Raw genomic sequence first — 16,024 nt, 5'->3', positions numbered from 1 at the left:
GCGCGAAGTCAACGCACAAAAAAGATTCCACCCCCGACCTTGCGAAATTGAGAAGAAAATACCTCCTGCGGCGCCTGCGCGCTGGGTCTATGCGCGGTTGAGGTGCGAGCCCTGGAGGCCCTGGGGATGGGGGGAAACTACCCGCGGTCTGCTTTTCTTGATTACGGAGCATCCAAGGGCGGCTGGTGGGGGCGGAGCTCCGGGCGGTGGTGCAGTTGAAGGGGATGGCGTGGTGGGGGGAGGGGTGGCGGAAGGGCGAGCGCTGCCGGATGATCGCCTGGGGAGTGATCGGCAGCGCCGGCTCGGGTTCTGAGGCTGTCCATCCTCGGTGGATCGGTCTTGTCCTCCCCGACATGACATGACAGAGTGTCCCTTGTAATGCGAGAGAGTGCGTTGTGTTCTTGTAGTTGTGTGTGGGGTCCTTGCTTTCTCTTTCTTTGTGCTCAAGCTACAACGACACGCCGCAGACCGCGTCGCGGCCCTTCGACGCAGCGCGCGCGGGTGTCTGCGAGAGGGAACCCGAATCCCTTTTTTCTTTGTTTACGGCGAGGGCATCAACTTTAGGTTCCGAAAGTGTGCGTCAGCCTCACCGCAGGGACAAGACCATCTTCCACAAGGCCATCTTCACGCTGCGACGCGTCCCACACCGGGATCTCTTGCCACGTAAGTTGTGACAGCCCGTTGTGGATTGCGCATGCGCGCCGCAGCTCGCCGCACTTGACCGAAAGTGAGACTCGTGAGTGAGTGAGTGAGTATTCTTGAACTTGATACGCCGCACTTGACCGACAGTGAGACTCGTGAGTGAGTGAGTGAGTGAGTATTCTTGATACGAAACCACGACGACACACACCAGTCGACTCGCATCGGATGCCTCCACGAACGGCGGAGCTATTCTCGCTCGCGTCCACACACACCAACCACACCTGGCTCCACCGTGGACACGCCCATAGCTGGGGACACTACTAGGTCCCGCAGGACCTCCGAAGTTTTATCTCTGGGCCGAAAAGAAAGAAAGAAAACAGACAACCCAAGGGAGGGATGGGAGGACGGAAGGCATCTCTAGCAGGCAGCGAGTGTTTCTTGATTACGCCGCATCCCCGGTCAACTTTAGGTTCGGTTCCGAAGGGTGAGTCAGAGAGCAGGACAGGCCACCACTCTAGACACAGTTGGTCTGGGATGCCGGTCCCGCCCGCTTTCGCGTCGCCGATAAAGGTGCCGGACTCGGGGGACGAGCAGGTCATCGAGGGCACCTACGACTCGCCCCCGCCCAGCAAGGAGGCGTCCCAGGACTTCCCATCGCTCTTGACGCTGAGCAAAACCTCGCCAATCGCAAACCACTCCCCGCCGCTGCACGTGGGTGGTACCGCGGGCGACGCGCCGCGTGTTGGCTCCGCGTGCGACGCGCGGGGCGACTCGCGGGGGGAGCGCGCCGACGCGGAATCTTTCCCGTCCCTGTGCATCGCCGCCCCGAGCGTCAAGCGGCGCCATTCAGACATCTTTGATGGCTGTTCGTTCGACTGGGTCCTCGGGCCGCAATCGCTCGGGTCGCGGGAGAGCCTCCTCCCCGACAGCACCGACATCAACCTCGCGCTCGAGCAGCTCGACAGCTCCTTCGAGGACTCGGCCTTCGATCCGGACGAGCTGATTGCGGTGCTGGGGGGCGGGCTGCAGGGGCTGGGTGCAGCGGGCGGGCTGATCGGCGAGGGCGGGCTGGGGGCAGCGGCGAGCGCGGCGGCGGCGGCGGCGGCGGTGGCGACGGCGGCGGACGTCGCGAGCGCGGCGGCCGACGCCGTCGCCGAGACGCCCGGCGAGAAGGCGGTGATTGTGCGGCGCGAGTGGACGGCTGAGGAGGACAAGGTCATCCGCGAGGGCGTGCTGCAGTTCGGCAAGAAGTGGCGGCGCATCTCGCTGCAGCTGGAGGAGCGGTCGGACGACGCGGTGCGCAACCGCTGGTCGCGGATCGAGGCCAGCGCCCAGCGCGAGCGCGACGGCGGCGGCGAGGCGCCCGACCTCAACAGCCCGGAGGCTGCCGTGCCGCTCTCCGCCCTCGCGGCGGCGACGGAGCATCAGCCAAAGCGGCGGCGCTCGCCGCCGTCGAGCGCAGACTTGGACCCGAACACGAAGCGGTGGACGCGCGAGCAGGACGCGGTCATCCTCTCCTCGGTGCGCGAGATGGGCCACAACTGGGGCTTCATCGCCGGCATCATGCCCGGCAGGTCGGAGCTCTCGATCCGCAACCGCTGGCAGCGGCTGCACTCCAAGCAGGTGGAGCAGGGCATGGCGCCGGTCATGGTGGGGAGCTGATAGCCGGGGGACCGACCGTGGTCGTGCTGCAGGGCGTGCGAGATAGTCGGGGTTGTAGAGTTTGCCGGCTTTTGTTGGGATAGGGGGAGGGGGCGGGATTGGGCAGAAAGGGGGGGGGCGTGCGGCCGTGCTGGCCGAGAGGCTTGCGCGCGCACTGTCGGCCGGTACACACATGCATGTCCGGAGAAGGTGTTTATACGGTAAGACGAGCGGGAAAAAATAGGAGAGGACGGAATGTAAGGAGGACCCGTCCACCTTTCCACTCCGTGTGCGCCGTCCCCACAACATGCATGGTACATGACAAACGTAGGTCTTCACGGCCTGGCTGGCCGAGCGCTCGCTCAGAATTGCAGGATATAGTCGTGGAGTGTGCTCACGAGCTCAGTCACTCTTCTTTGAATCTTTCTTCTCGGCACGCCTGTAAGCACGCACATGCGCTCAAAGTCGGGGCTTTGCTCATTTGGGGAGGGGGGGGCTGCTGTCTGTGCCTGCGCTCCTCGGCCAGTGCTTTCTGAAGAAAGGAAGGGTTTCCAAACGTGATGGCCTTCCCACCGAAGCAGCGCACGTAGATTTTGACGGTTATCAATGGCACGTAGATGATGAGAGCGAGGACGAGAAAATTCGCCATGTCCTCCCCGACGTACGGGACGAGGTAACTGCGCCCCTGGCCGAAGAAGGATAGCGGACGCAGCGGCAGCGGGTGCGGACTTTGCTGATCGTCCATGGCGGGAGGTTCGTTTTTACTTGACTTTGCACCCACCGTCCCCCCCGACCGAGAAACCCGACCCGCAAAACCAAACGACGGACGAACGTCTGAGCACTTGAGCACTGGATAGGGTCGGTTCCGCATGGTACGGGACCCCTCGATCGTCTCGCCCACCCTCACTGGTGTGTTCATTGGGGGGGGTCATAACAAACGTCTCGTGTCCTTCAAAGAACCACAAAAGAAGAAAGAAAGAAAGAAAAGACAGAAGAAGGCAGGGATGGGAGGACGGCACGCCGCCACCCACAGGGATTCTAAGGAGAGGGGTGTGATGCGCTAGCCGTCGCCCACCCTTGGGCGTCCGCCTCTTCCTATCTCTCTTCGCAGTCTCTCGCCGATTCTCGCTGCAACCTTCATGCCACCTCGCGGTCGTCCCCTTCTCGTCGTGCTCTCCCTTGTCGCTTCTTCCTCTGTCGCGTCGCTCTCCTCTGCCTCGTTCTGCGCCGCCGCCGCCGCCTGCCGTTCCCTTGTTCTCTCGGCTTCTTTCGCCTTTCGTCGCAGCTCTGCCCTCCTCGCGGCATATTTTGGCCCCTCGAGTCTATCGAGCTCTCCTCGCGCAAGGACGACTCTTCTGACGCCCACTCCGATCATTTGCCGCCAAGTCATATCGTTGCCGCAGGTCCACTCTCTCTTCGGACACTTGAGAGAGAGAGAGAGATTTTTAGCAATACCAAACAACTCTAACACTCACACGTAATTTGGGGCCTGGAGCCCTGTTCACGCGCGCGCGAGACGTGCAGACAGGGTTGCCTTTGTTTTGACACTTGTACTTCCACAGTGCACAGAAATGATGATGTTGGCGCTGGGGTCCCCTTCGGGTGCATCGTGACAGCTGACGACGAGATTACCACTGTGAGAGACGCGCCCTACAGAATTCTTCTTCGATCCCGGGGCGGGGCGGGGCGGGGTGGATCGGGTCGGGTCGGGGTGGGGCGGGGTTGCTCGGGTCGGGGTGGGGCGGGATTGTGGGGTGTGGAGTGTGGTGGGGATGTCGGGGTGGGGAGTGGGTCTGGGTGGGCGCCGGAGTGGGAGTGGTGTGACTGCTCCTGTGGTGCGGGCGACGGCTTCTGCGCCCGCGCCTCGCCTGTCGCGCGAATCGTAAAAAAGAAAGAAAACACCCAACCCAAGGGAGGGATGGCGGATGGGAGGACGGCACGCCGCCACCACAGGGATTTTAAGGAGAGGGGTGTGGTGCGCTAGCCGTCGCCCGAATCGTAAAGAAAGAAAGAAAACGGACAACCCAAGGGAGGGATGGGAGGACGGCACGCCGCCACCAGGCCCCAAATGACGTGTGAGTGTTAGAGTTGTTTGGTATTGGCCCTCACCGGCGCCCCCGCGTCGTCGTTGGCTTTGTTCGCCGCCTTGTCTGCTGCCCCCTTCTCCCGCAAATCGAGCTGCGCCCGCACTGCCGCCATCGCGTTCGTCGCCTGCGAGGCGACCTTCGCCACCTTGGCCTTCCTCTCCCGCTCTGCCGCCGCCTTCCGGTCCTCGCGGCGGTCCGCCAGCGGGTTGTCGCCGGCGTCAGCAGCCACGATCATGGCCGTGACACCCTCGCCTGCCCATGCCGAATCTCGGCCGATCGACGCGCGTCCCAATAACCCGCCAAAAGTGGCGGCGAGTCGCAATCACCCGCCCGCCGTCCCGGCGGTCCCGCAGCTCGCGCACATCTCCCTCTTAACCCACCTGTAACATCACATAAAGGTATTGCTAAAAATCTCTCTCTCTCCCACACAGGGATTTAATCGTATAAATAAATAGAGCAGACATCTCCAGGAGAGATGGGCGACGCACGAACACAGAGGGACAGTGCGCACCCCGCCCCGCTCGCAGGGCGTGCAGCACACAAGATTTTAATCGTGTCGTGGGCGCGCGGGGTAAAATTCTTCTTCGATGTGCGCGGGCTCGGCCACGAGTCGCGCGGGCCTCTCGCCAGCCCAATTGAAAAGAATCGCCAACCAATGTCGGCAACCCTCTCGTCTTCGGACAACATCCACGACCGCGAGCTCGACACCACGCCCATCGCCGTGGCGGACGGCGCTGGGTGGGACATCGAGGGCACGGCGCTGCACGTGGCGCGAGGCGGCTTCCGACGGGTCGCGCTGCAGTTCCCCGACTCGCTGCTCTGGCTGGCGCCGCGTGTGCTTGGGCAGCTCGAAGAGGCGGTAGCTCGCACGGCGGCCGAGGCCGGCACGCCGTGTGCGAGCCTCTTTGTTCTTGCGGACACGTCGTTCGACGGCCAGCAGCTTGACTATGTGGCTGCGCAACACGTGCGCGCCGACCTGCTGGTGCACTACGGCCCGGTCGACCTCGGCGCGACCGGCCCCATCGCGGCGCGCCTCGTCTTTGGCGACGAGCCCGTCTCGCCCGCCGCCATCGCGGCCGCCTACCGATCAAGCTTTGCTCCAGACGAGGCCGTCCTGGTGCTGACAGAGCTGCGGTACGCGCACGCCGCGGCCGCCCTCGCCGCCGCCCTCGCCGTCACGCACCCGGGCGCCATGGTTGCCACTGCCCAGGTCGAGTGCCACGCCGTGTCGGGAGGCGCCGCCGCAGCTCCGGCCATGGCAGGCCCCGCAAACAGCTGCGGCGGCACCGCTGCCGCTGCCGCCGAGGCGGCGGAGGCGCTCGGCGCGGCGGCGGTTGGGCTCTCGGGCGGCGCGGACGGCGGCGCGGACGAGCTGCTCGGCCGGCGCTTGCCTCGCAGGCTGAGCCGGGCCGCGCTCGACGGATGCAGCTTGCTGTATGTCGGTGCCTGCTCCTCGCCCACGTTGTCCAACCTGCTGGTGCTCCTCTCCGCGTCCCCCGTGTGGGTGTGCGACCCGGCGGACCCTCGCCCGGCGGAGAATGGGCGCGGTGGCGGCGGCGGCGGAGGCGGCGGAGGCGACGGCGGAGGAGGAGGCGGCGGCGGTGGTGGCGGCGGTGGTGGTGGCGGCGGTGGTGGTGGCGGCGGCGGTGGTGGCGGCGGCGGTGGTGGTGGTGGCGACGGAGGCGAGGAGGAGCCCGCCTTGAGAGTGTCTCGCATGACGCTCAGTGCTGCGGCGCAGCTGCGGCGGCGATACTACCTCGTGCAAAAGGCGCGCGGGATCGCCCTCTCTGCCCCGGGCCGAGGTCGGGCACCGAGATTGACCGAGATCGGCCGCGAGACTAGGCGCGCGAAGTTGCCGTCTTCGGCGTGCTGATCGGGACGCTGTCGGCGGGGAGGAGGGCGGAGATGCTGTCTGCACTCACGCGCCTCATCCGCGCGCGAGGCCGGAAGCACTACGTACGCCTTGCCCCCCCCTCCCCCCCCCCCTCCAGTTCGACCTCGCGGCACGACTGCCCCGCACCGTCCGCGACTCACGTCCACCATAGGTCTTCCTCATGGGCAAACTCAACGCGGTACGCTGCCGCCGCCCGCCGCCCGCGTCCACAGCATCTGCGCCACTCTCGCCAGCGCCACCGTTGCCAGCTTACACCATCTCCGCCCGCCGACGCCGCCGTTGACGGCTTTGCCTCGCCGCCGCCCGCCCGCTGACCTCCCACCCCTCGCGTCGCTGCCCCGTGCCGCGCAGGCCAAGCTGGCCAACTTCACGGAGGTCGGCGCGTACGTGCTGCTCGGCTCGTCGGAGCACTCCCTCGTCGACAGCCGCGACTTTTACCGCCCGGTGGCCCCGCCCCGCCCCTCCTCCCGCACGACACGCCACGACACGCCCACGGCACGCCCACGGCATGCCCACGGCACGTCCGCAACCCCGTCCTCGCAGTGCCACGGCGGCGTCCACGCCGCGTCCACGACTGGGGTGGGGGGGGGGGGGGGGACCCATCCGCGACCCTGTCCCCGGCAGGTGGTCACGCCGTATGAGCTCCTCCTCGCCCTCTCCACCACGCACGAGTGGAGCGGCGAGTATGTTCTCGACTACGCCCCCCTCCTGCCACGCCTCGCCGCCGCCGCCACCGCCGCAGAGGCCGCCGCAGAGGCGGCCGGCGGCGGAGGCGACTCCGAGGACGAAGCTCCGGACCACTCTCTCGTCTCGGGCCGGCTCTTCAGCGCCGCGGGCGCGCAGGAGCGCCGCGCCGCAAAGAGCGGGCCGGGTCCGCAGCTGGCGGCCGTGGGCGGGGCGCTGGTCGCGCGCGGCTGCCACGACCTCTCTGCCACCTCAGGGGCGGAGCACCTCGCCGGCCGCTCGTGGCGCGGGCTCGAGCAGAGGCTCGGAGAGGATGAGCCGGCGGCGGTGCGGCCGGGACGCTCCGGCATCGCCTCGGGCTTTGCGGGGGAGGGGGGCGCGGGAGCGGGCGCGGAAGCGCGAGGAGCCGCCGCGCCGGCGGAGCCCGAGTTGGTGCCGCCGCGGCACGCGGCGGGCGTGGCGGCGCGGCTCACGGCGAGGAGCGGGGAGCGGGTGGCGGTGACGGTTCGAGGCGTCCTGTGACCTCTGTCCGTCTCGATTTTCACGCACTCAGGACTCACGCACACACCGCTCTCCGCTCACCGGCACACACCTGAAGCGAGACCCGCGGGGTTCGCCGTAATCGAATCCCCTCACCCTCACCCTCCAAAGTAGAATCCTCTGTTCCTCTCGTCTCATCACCATCAAGAAAGCGCCGTCCGCCCCGAGATTCGCCGTGATGCGTGAAGGCCTGCCGGTGCCGCGTGCCGGCTGTGAAGCAAGCGTCATATACACATGTATACATCCCCTCTCGTCACAGCGGTCAGCACACAGGGGCAAAAGAATTAAGAATTTAAGAGAAAAACACAACTCTCACTCACAGCAGACAGGCTCGACACACAGGTGTGCGGACTGACGCGTGCTAGCACTAACACAGGCAAACAAAAGAAGTTATATTATAAGAATTAAGAAAGCAAACGCCGGGCCAATGTGGCAACGAGACGGGAGCGAGGGCGTTTTGGAGCCTGAGTGCTGAGATCGGCTCGCACTTCGCTCACAGCCCTCCAACCCTCCCCCGGGGAGTACACTCCGAGAGGAGAGCTCTCTTGCGCGAGGCGCGATCAGACGGCCTGTACGATCGGCGCGTTCGCGGCCAGAGGGTACGAGGGGGGCATCGGCATCGCGTCGCCGCCCTCGCCGAGCGTGGTCGCCTCGGGCGAGCAAAACTCGTAGACGGCGGGTGGCTGGTTGGCCGGGGTGGCCGTGGCGAGGGCGTGGCGCCTAGGGCGGGAGGAGGGTGCGCACTGTCAGAGAGGCAACGATCGCGCGCCGTCGTGTGAAGGCGAGGGCGATACTGTGTGTGTGGTGGAGAAAGTGCGAGACGGGAAGGTTCGAGTGCCGGCGAGGGAATGAGGGCGAGGCGCGCGCATGATGCGGCAGGTCTCGCAGGGGGTGCAGCAAAAGGCGAGGCAGCAGTCGTCCATCGCCTCGCCGCAGCAGGAGGGCGGGATGCGCTGCTGCCGGCGGATCCTTTGGGAGGAGGGACGGAGGGGAGAAGGGGGGGGGGTCATGGGAAGGAGGGGGGGAGGGGTCATGGGAGGGATAGGAGAGGGGGGGGGGGGGGAAGGGGGGGGCGATCGGCTGAACTGAGGGGTGGCTGTATGAGACTGGGGGGGGGGGCTTGATGTGTGATGGCGATGCGTGCGAAGTGGAGGCAGGGTTGGGCTTCCCGGGGGCAGCCCCTGTTTGGCAGCGCGAGGGAGAAGGACCGGGTGATAGAAGTGTCTTGTGGAAGCGTCCGGCCCGCGTCACCTCGCGCGAACGCCGAGGAGGAGGAAGCAGGTCAGGAGAGAGAAGGCGGCGGAGAAGGCACCCGCGAGCGCTTTGTAGGGCCAGAGCGCGTGTTCTTCGGCTTGGAGTTGCTGGACGTCCTCGTAGGTCGGGCCGACGTAGAAGCCGCGGATCTCGTGCTCGGACTGCATGAACTCTTGAATGGCAGCGATGTAGTTCTCCCAGTAGATCTTGCTGAAGATGCTGGTGCACACAAACAGCACGAAGAGGATCACGGCGATCACCTGCCGGTGGGGAGGTGGGGGGGCGGGGGAGGGGAGCGGCGGGAGCCGAGGTCGCGGCATGCGGGTCGCGGATCGAGGAGGGGGGTGCGTGAGAGGGGGGGGGAGACCAAAGCGTGCGTGTGGCTGTGCGCGAGGGACGCCGCCCAACTGCTCACACCTTGCACTTTTGGACCTTCTCGCCGCCGCGCATCGGCGAGTACCGCTGCGCCAGCTGCGCCACGCCGACAAACGGGCAGTACATGACAGAGCAGCAGACGGCGCAGTCGAGGCAGCAGTCGCACAGGTTGCCGCCGCGCCATTTGCCCTGTGGGCAGGTGAGGGCGCGACAGGACAGGGGGGGGGGGGGGATAAGCGCGGCTATCGGAGGGGGGGTGACTGTCTCCGCCCACGGCCCTGCTGCTTCAGCGCACCAGGTTCTCATCGGTGGCTTGCACGTCGAAGGTGACGACGGCTGGCAGCGTCGCGGGCACTGCTGGCACCGCAACGACGACCGCGTCGGCCACACTTTCTTGTGCCTGCGCGGACCGTAGCGGCTTGGTGTCGCTTGGCATCGACAGGAGGCAGTTGATTGCTGCAGTTTGGGACCCGAAGATTGGGACGCCGAAGAAGCGAGCAGCAATATAAAGAAGAAAATAAAGAAATTCCGGTCCGGTCGTTTCGCGAACGCCCAGGGCCCCCAAAAGCCGCCTTGGGTTGTCTGTTTTCTTTCTTTTTTGGCAAAAGCCGGGCATGTTGTTGATTTGGCCTTGGCATCAGCCCTGGCAGGCGGGCACGCGGGACATGCACACAAGCGCCAAAGGGGCGCAGCGCCGACCTAACCTGTCGGCGCAGGTGGAGATAGTCCCGTCGGGTTCGAGAGTAACCCCGAGAGAGCCAAGATGAGCGGTGCGCGCAGGGGTCGGCGTGGAGGGCGATGAACGAGCCGCGCGGGGCGCCGCCTCACCGCCGCGGGCTCAACGCCTCAAAGTGGCGCAAAGTGAGGCGGCGCTCCGAGCGAGTACGTGAGCCCCCGTGGCTCCAACCAGACCGTTTTCCTTTTTTTGAGCAGGGGTGCCGCCGCGCGGCGCGCACGCGGAGACTGGCCGCGTGCGTGCGCGCGGCGGTGGGTGGGGTGGGGCTGAGCCCTGGTGTCGAGGTGTCGAGGCCTGATGTCGAGGGTGTCGAGCTGCTGTCGAGGGGTAGAGGTGTCGAGGCCTTGTCGAGGGTGTCGAGGGGTGTCGAGGCCTGTCGAGGCCTGTCGAGGCTGATACCATGCTTGCCGGTGTCGAGGTGTCGAGGAGTGGTGTCGAGGGTGTCGAGGGTGTCGAGCGTGTCGAGCGTGTCGAGCGGGTGTCGAGTGTTGTCAAGGTGTTTTGCGTCGAGTTGTCGAGGTGTCTAGGGTGTCCAACAGTCCAAGGTGTGGCAGGATGCAGTTGCAGCCCATCAACAAAACTTGGGCAGCAGTTGCAAAGCTGTTTTATCCCTTAGTTGCAGCCTCTCAGTTGCACCCCTGTTGATGTAGCACAACCTGTGAGCAGCCTGTGAGCACAACCAGTATACTCTGTGGACATTTGAGGACATCAAGCTCACTAGTGCCAGGAGTCATTCCCTTTGGTGTCGAGGTGTCGAGGCCAGGGCTCAGGGGGGGGGGTGGGGTGGGGGAGGGGGCGTGGCTCCGAGATAGCGCGAGATCGCCTGAGATCGCGCGGCGCGGCGCGAGATCGCCCGAGATCGCGCGCTTCTGCAGCACCTCGGCGCTCGGCGAGGCGGATGGGTTGGGAGCGAGGGGGCGAAAGTGTTCCACTGTGTGCTTGATCCGGCGGTATTTTTTTGGGCTATCTCTCCTCAAAAACGATGTCAAGCGCCCGCTCGCAGCCAGCCGCGCCGCGCCCCTGGGCGCTCCCCGCTGCGGCGCGCCGCCCGCGCGCGGGTTGCCCGGGCGAGCGATCGCCACCGCTCGCCCCTCAGCACCCTCTGCCCGCGCACGGCCGACGCGCAAGCCCGCGGTCGCGCGCGAGCCGTCGCTTTGCGGACGCCGCCGTCTACCCGCGCTCGCTCGCGATCGAGTCAGACGACCCTATCTTCCGAGTAGCGGAGGTGTGCTTGCACCCCCTTCCCAAGGCACATGCACTTTGGAGGGAGAAAGTAACCGCGCGGGGCCCGCAATCTCACTTTTTGCGACTCACCCCCAGCAGGCGCGTTCTCGGGGTGCTGCTCCTGCACAGGTTTTGCGGCCGCCCCGAGAGGGGGAGCGGCCGCTCCTCCGCACCATCGGCCCACGGCATCCTGGGCGGCGTCGGCGCCGCCCCAACGGCCGGCTCGGGCGCTTCCCGCCCCGCCTCGGCTACACTTTGTCGCGGCGATCCAGCGGTGCGCCGCCGCACCGCGCGCCTCCCCGGAGCCTCTGTACGGCGCGATGAGCCGCCTCGGCTGCCGCCGTGGTTGCGCCGGCGCCCCTCCCGCACGGCGCGACGCGACCGCAGCCGCGTGCGTGGTCTCACTCACCTCTCCCGCCCGCGCGTCCGCCTCTCAGACCCGCGCCTCCCCTTTCCTAGGCGCCATCACCGGCACGGCCGCCGCCGCCCGTGCGGCACCCGCGGCACCGCCCGCCCCCCCTGGCGATGCTGGCCGCTACCCCGCCGCCGTAGCTACCCTCCCCACCGCTGGTGCACCGCCTCCGCCGCCCCCCTCGGCGCTTCGCCCGTGATTTTGCCGCCTCCTCCTCCACCACCACCCGTCTAAGCTTCCGCCCGCCTTCTCGCCACCGCCGTCCGCGCCACCTCAGCCGCCCTCCCCGGCGCTGCACCGGCGCTGCAGTGCCGTCGGCGCCGCCGCCCGTGCCGCCTCGGCCTCTGCGCCTCCAACCTCGCCGCGTCCGCAGCGGTTCCGCCCTCGGCGCCTCCCACCTCTCACCCGCCAGGTCGAACTTCCGCCGACGATGGTGCCACCGCTGCCGCCCCCCCGCTCGAGCCTCGGCCGCCGCACCCCGCCGTCCGCGCCCCGCCGCCACCCCCTCCGTCACGGCACACGCCGGCACCACCGCTACTACCGCTGGCTCCGCCCTAGACGCCGCCGACCGCTCGCAAGAGCGGCGAGCCCGGGGCTGACACCCCTCTGTTAGGTGACGGTCGACGGCTCCTTTCGAGGCTTTGTGGCCCTTTAAGAGGGCACCAGCAGCTTGGGGGGTGCGCGCTGGATGGCCGGCGCGGTGGAGCAGCGGCGCGGAGCCGGGGGTTCGACGTGCGGCCGTCGGTGGCGCGACACGCGGCCTCCGGCGGCGATTCGCCGCGGCTCCGGCGGTGCGATTTTTGTGCGTTTTCGAAGGCTGTGGGCGGGATAAGGCCGGCTAGACCGGCCCTGGTGTGCCCTAGTGTGTTCCCTTACACCCCTGGCCCGGGAGCAGTAGCGCGGTGCGCGTCCCGAGGGCGTAGGGGCTCAAAAACAATTGATTGTTTTTTCAGCCACTTAGAGCACACAGTGAGTGCGGTAGATGGTCAGCTCGGGGCGCGAGAGGTGGCCTGTGAGCCATCCGGCTTACATTCTACATTTACCCTGCGTTCTCGCACATGTGGAGTGCGAGGTTCTCGACTTTTCCTTCCCAAACAAACTGTCACTCCCCTTTGCCTTTTTCCCGGCGGCCGGGGCGGGCGCGCGCGGGGGCGGCGGGTGTGCGGGATGTCTGTGGGCCCGAGAGCGATGTGCGGGTTGTCCGCCTTGCGTTTGTTTGATGGTTTCTAGAGCAGGCTCTAGATAAAGTTGCCTTGACCGCCGGAGGTGGTCCACGGCGATCAACGGGCTGGGCCTACGGCGGCTATCCTCAACGAGCACGAGGGGATCTTGCGATTGCCGCCGGGCGGGGTCTCCAAGTAAACTCCCGTAAGTTTCTACTACCTTCTGGAGTCCACGAAGACGCCATCTATTCTTCACCATACTCGTCCCCCTTTCTTTCTAGCTCGCCGTCACGCGCGAGCGGGATGAGTGGGTGTTTGTGCGCGCGTGCAATTGAGCTTTAAATCCCGACTATAATTGAGCCGACTATGCAACCATGGATGGCTACCTTCTACATTCACAGGGTGGGCTTCGGGCATGGACCCCAGGCGAAGTCAAGGCGATGGTTTCTAGAGCAGGCTCTAGATAAAGTTGCCTTGACCGCCGGAGGTGGTCCACGGCGATCAACGGGCTGGGCCTACGGCGGCTATCCTCAACGAGCACGAGGGGATCTTGCGATTGCCGCCGGGCGGGGTCTCCAAGTAAACTCCCGTAAGTTTCTACTAATGAGCGTTACTTGTTTGTGGTCCGCTCTACCGACCGCCACAAACGTTGGTGGACCGACTCGTTGTGCCCCTTCTACCATCGTGCTGAGCGGTCCCTCGCCAACGTGTGAGTGAATTTTGTGTGTCCCTCCCTGCCCTCCCGGGATGAGTGGGTGTTTGTGCGCGCGTGCAATTGAGCTTTAAATCCCGACTATAATTGAGCCGACTATGCAACCATGGATGGCTACCTTCTACATTCACAGGGTGGGCTTCGGGCATGGACCCCAGGCGAAGTCAAGGCGTCCCTATCATTGAAAGTAGCAGAGGGGTCGCGCTACACGCTCTCCGAATGGAATTTCTGCCCTGCCCCTGTCACGGCCCCGCCTGCCTCCCGGAGGCCCGCCCGGCCATGCAATCCGCCGCCGGACCGCCCGGCGGGTCCAACCCGAAGCGGGCGACCGGCCGTTCGCACCGCTCGGCCGACGGGGCGAGCCCCGCGGCCCTCGATCGCTCGCCCCGGGACGTGGCCCGACCGGCCCACGCGCACTGCCTGGCCTCTACCGCCGGTTTCGGCGGCGCAATTTGCGCCTTCATCGCTCTCTGGATCGTCCTGGCACCCATCGGACTCCTCCCGACGGTCGGCGGCGCCCACTCCGTGCACTTTGAGTCAGACTCGCTCTTCGGCAGGCACGCTCTTCGGCAAAAAGTCGCCGCCGGCTGTCCACGCCGAGCCAGCCAGTTGCCGGCTCGCACGGCAGCCTCTTCCTCTCGACCAGCCTCAACTTCGACACGGTCATCATTTTGTCGCTGCGTGCTCGTTGCGAGCCGGGCGGCGGTCAAAATTTGCCCAGACGAGCGCCAGGCGATAGTCCCGTCTCTGTTCGCCCTGTGCATGTCAGGCCAGGCTGCAGCGGGGCACGACCATCGTGCTGCCCTGTTGCAGCCTGACGTTTCCCACTGTGCACAGCCGCCAGAGCACCACCACCGCCCGGCATCGTGTCACGGCGAGCTCCTTCTGCACCCGTTCGCGAGGCTCTTGCGCTGGCACACTTCGGCCTTCCGCTGCTCGCGTTCGGCAAGCTCTTCTCCGCACTCCTGCCACGGTGCCGTCGCCACACACCTTCTGGCCGGCCTGAGCCACGCGGACTCTCTCTCCCTCTCTGGTGCACGCCACGGGCCGCGACGGCTGCTGGCAGCCGGCCGGCGTGAGGAGGCAGCGTTGCCGGCACAGTCGAGCTGGAGTATCCGCTTCTTGATGCTTCTGCGGTCAAGCTTGACCTTATGTGACATGATATGCCACAATACTGCATGCTCTCACCAAAGTGTCGAATTTTTGTTTAGTACTGGTGACCCGACACCGGTGGCCCGATAGTACCGTATGCCTTTCTTCAATGTTCAAAAACGAACAGGCTTCGAGGTTCGCAAATCGTCAAAATCTGTTTAGTCGGGGGGTGGGGGGCGGGGGGGCACCGCTGCGACTCCATTGGGGATGCCTGAGGCCACCCCAAGCACTCCCCAAGCCTTACGTGGACGAATTCAACCCTACTTTTTGTTCGTCTACCCCACATTAGCAACTTCGTGCTCATGTCAACGCCACGCCAGCGCTAGCCCATTCAACCCCGCCCCCATTGGGGGCGGGCCCCTTCAAGGGCCTAACTCTAGTTTCATTCATAACATCGAAGGCTATAGCTCAAAAACAATCGGCATGTGTGCGGTCTCCTCGAGTCTGCATGCGGCTCGTAGGACGTAGCAAAGTAACGCCGCCTTGCAGAGACGCCGGCAAGTCGACGGATCGTTGTAAGACTCTCCGCATGTCGTACGACCCCTTGTCGCCGCCGCCCTCGTCGAGAACCCAGCGTCCTTCCGTGAACGACGACGAAGCGCCGAAGCCGCAAGACATCTCCGTCGAACGCGCAAATGGGCCGGCGCAGTGGCAGAGCGTGCTGTCTGTTGTGCTGTGTCGCTGTGTGTTGTTCCGTGTCGTCCCGGCAAAAGAGGTGCAGCGGTGTGAGCCCGCCCACCACATTTTTCTGCGACGAGCGCCCTCCGCTCGCCGCACAGAAGACCTCGCGAAGTCACGGATCGAGGGGTCCCGTACCATGCGGATCGACCCTATCCAGTGCTCAAGTGCTCGAGGACACCCTCAACAACTTTCTGCCCACAGGGTGCCGGCAACTTTCTGCGGACCGTCCTCCATGGCTGGCCCACGTTCAATCTCACGCCTCCATGCGCATCGCCGTCAGCCTCATCGGGCCGTCGCCGATCATAATCGATGAAGCATGGAGTAGCTGGCTGCCATCGAGGACGCCGCAGCTGCATTCGAGCGACACCGATGACCCGTACCACAATCTGTGGTACGTGGAAACACAGGACAAGCTGAGCAACCTCCAGGGAGAATGGAGCGGCAACCACGTGGCAGACAATAGGGCCCTCCGTCAAGTCGCCCTTGCCAATCGCACACTGTGGGGCCGCTTCGACTGGCTCGCACTGGGAGACCTTGACACGTGCTTCGACCTGCCTGGCCACGCACTGCGCGATCAGCCATCTTGGTGATAGGGTTGTGCACCTTGAAGTAGCCAACGCAGCCCCACACGCGGAACCGGAAGTGAGCAGCCGGCGGCTTGGACCCGGTGAAGAGGGACAGAGGACACGCGCTCTAGACACAAATTAAGCGCCCACGAGTATGGTGGCCTGATGCGAGTCGCGGCACAGCCCTGCCGCGTGCCGACAGTGTACCCGGGATCAATGGCGACGCCGCAGAGCAGCTGTGGCAAATCCGGTGACCCGTCG

At 65.7% G+C, this 16,024-nt stretch overlaps 4 protein-coding genes across 4 annotated transcripts; 2 read left to right on the top strand and 2 right to left on the bottom strand.

The window, feature by feature from the left end:
- Positions 1-1,176: 1,176 nt before the first annotated feature.
- EMIHUDRAFT_208804 (hypothetical protein) lies at positions 1,177-2,304 on the top strand (the record flags this gene model as incomplete). The annotated part of the gene is made up of 2 exons (XM_005772403.1): positions 1,177-1,650; positions 1,816-2,304. 2 exons carry the CDS (start codon positions 1,177-1,179, stop codon positions 2,302-2,304), a joined length of 963 nt encoding a protein of 320 aa, XP_005772460.1.
- A 2,721-nt stretch (positions 2,305-5,025) lies between these two features.
- EMIHUDRAFT_102035 (hypothetical protein) lies at positions 5,026-7,470 on the top strand (the record flags this gene model as incomplete). Its single annotated transcript, XM_005772402.1, has 5 exons — positions 5,026-6,129; positions 6,213-6,326; positions 6,416-6,442; positions 6,616-6,708; positions 6,889-7,470. 5 exons carry the CDS (start codon positions 5,026-5,028, stop codon positions 7,468-7,470), a joined length of 1,920 nt encoding a protein of 639 aa, XP_005772459.1.
- Positions 7,471-7,768: 298 nt separating this feature from the next.
- On the bottom strand, positions 7,769-9,584 carry EMIHUDRAFT_435971 (hypothetical protein). Its single transcript, XM_005772401.1, has 4 exons — positions 9,160-9,584; positions 8,740-9,002; positions 8,356-8,457; positions 7,769-8,208 (listed from the first exon to the last, which is right to left on the bottom strand). The coding sequence occupies exons 1-4, from the start codon at positions 9,299-9,301 to the stop codon at positions 7,879-7,881; spliced, it is 837 nt and encodes a 278-aa protein (XP_005772458.1). The 5' UTR covers positions 9,302-9,584; the 3' UTR covers positions 7,769-7,878.
- A 4,545-nt stretch (positions 9,585-14,129) lies between these two features.
- Positions 14,130-14,495, bottom strand: EMIHUDRAFT_355272 (hypothetical protein; the record flags this gene model as incomplete). The annotated part of the gene is made up of 1 exon (XM_005772400.1): positions 14,130-14,495. A coding segment is annotated over one exon (366 nt), but the record flags the coding sequence as incomplete, so codon positions are not given.
- Positions 14,496-16,024: the final 1,529 nt, after the last annotated feature.

The sequence above is a fragment of the Emiliania huxleyi genome (genome assembly GCF_000372725.1).
Source record: "Emiliania huxleyi CCMP1516 unplaced genomic scaffold EMIHUscaffold_36, whole genome shotgun sequence".
Taxonomy (NCBI): Eukaryota; Haptophyta; order Isochrysidales; family Noelaerhabdaceae; genus Emiliania; species Emiliania huxleyi.
The sequence above is the reverse complement of the archived record's forward strand: the minus strand, read 5'-3'. Positions and strand labels throughout refer to the sequence as shown.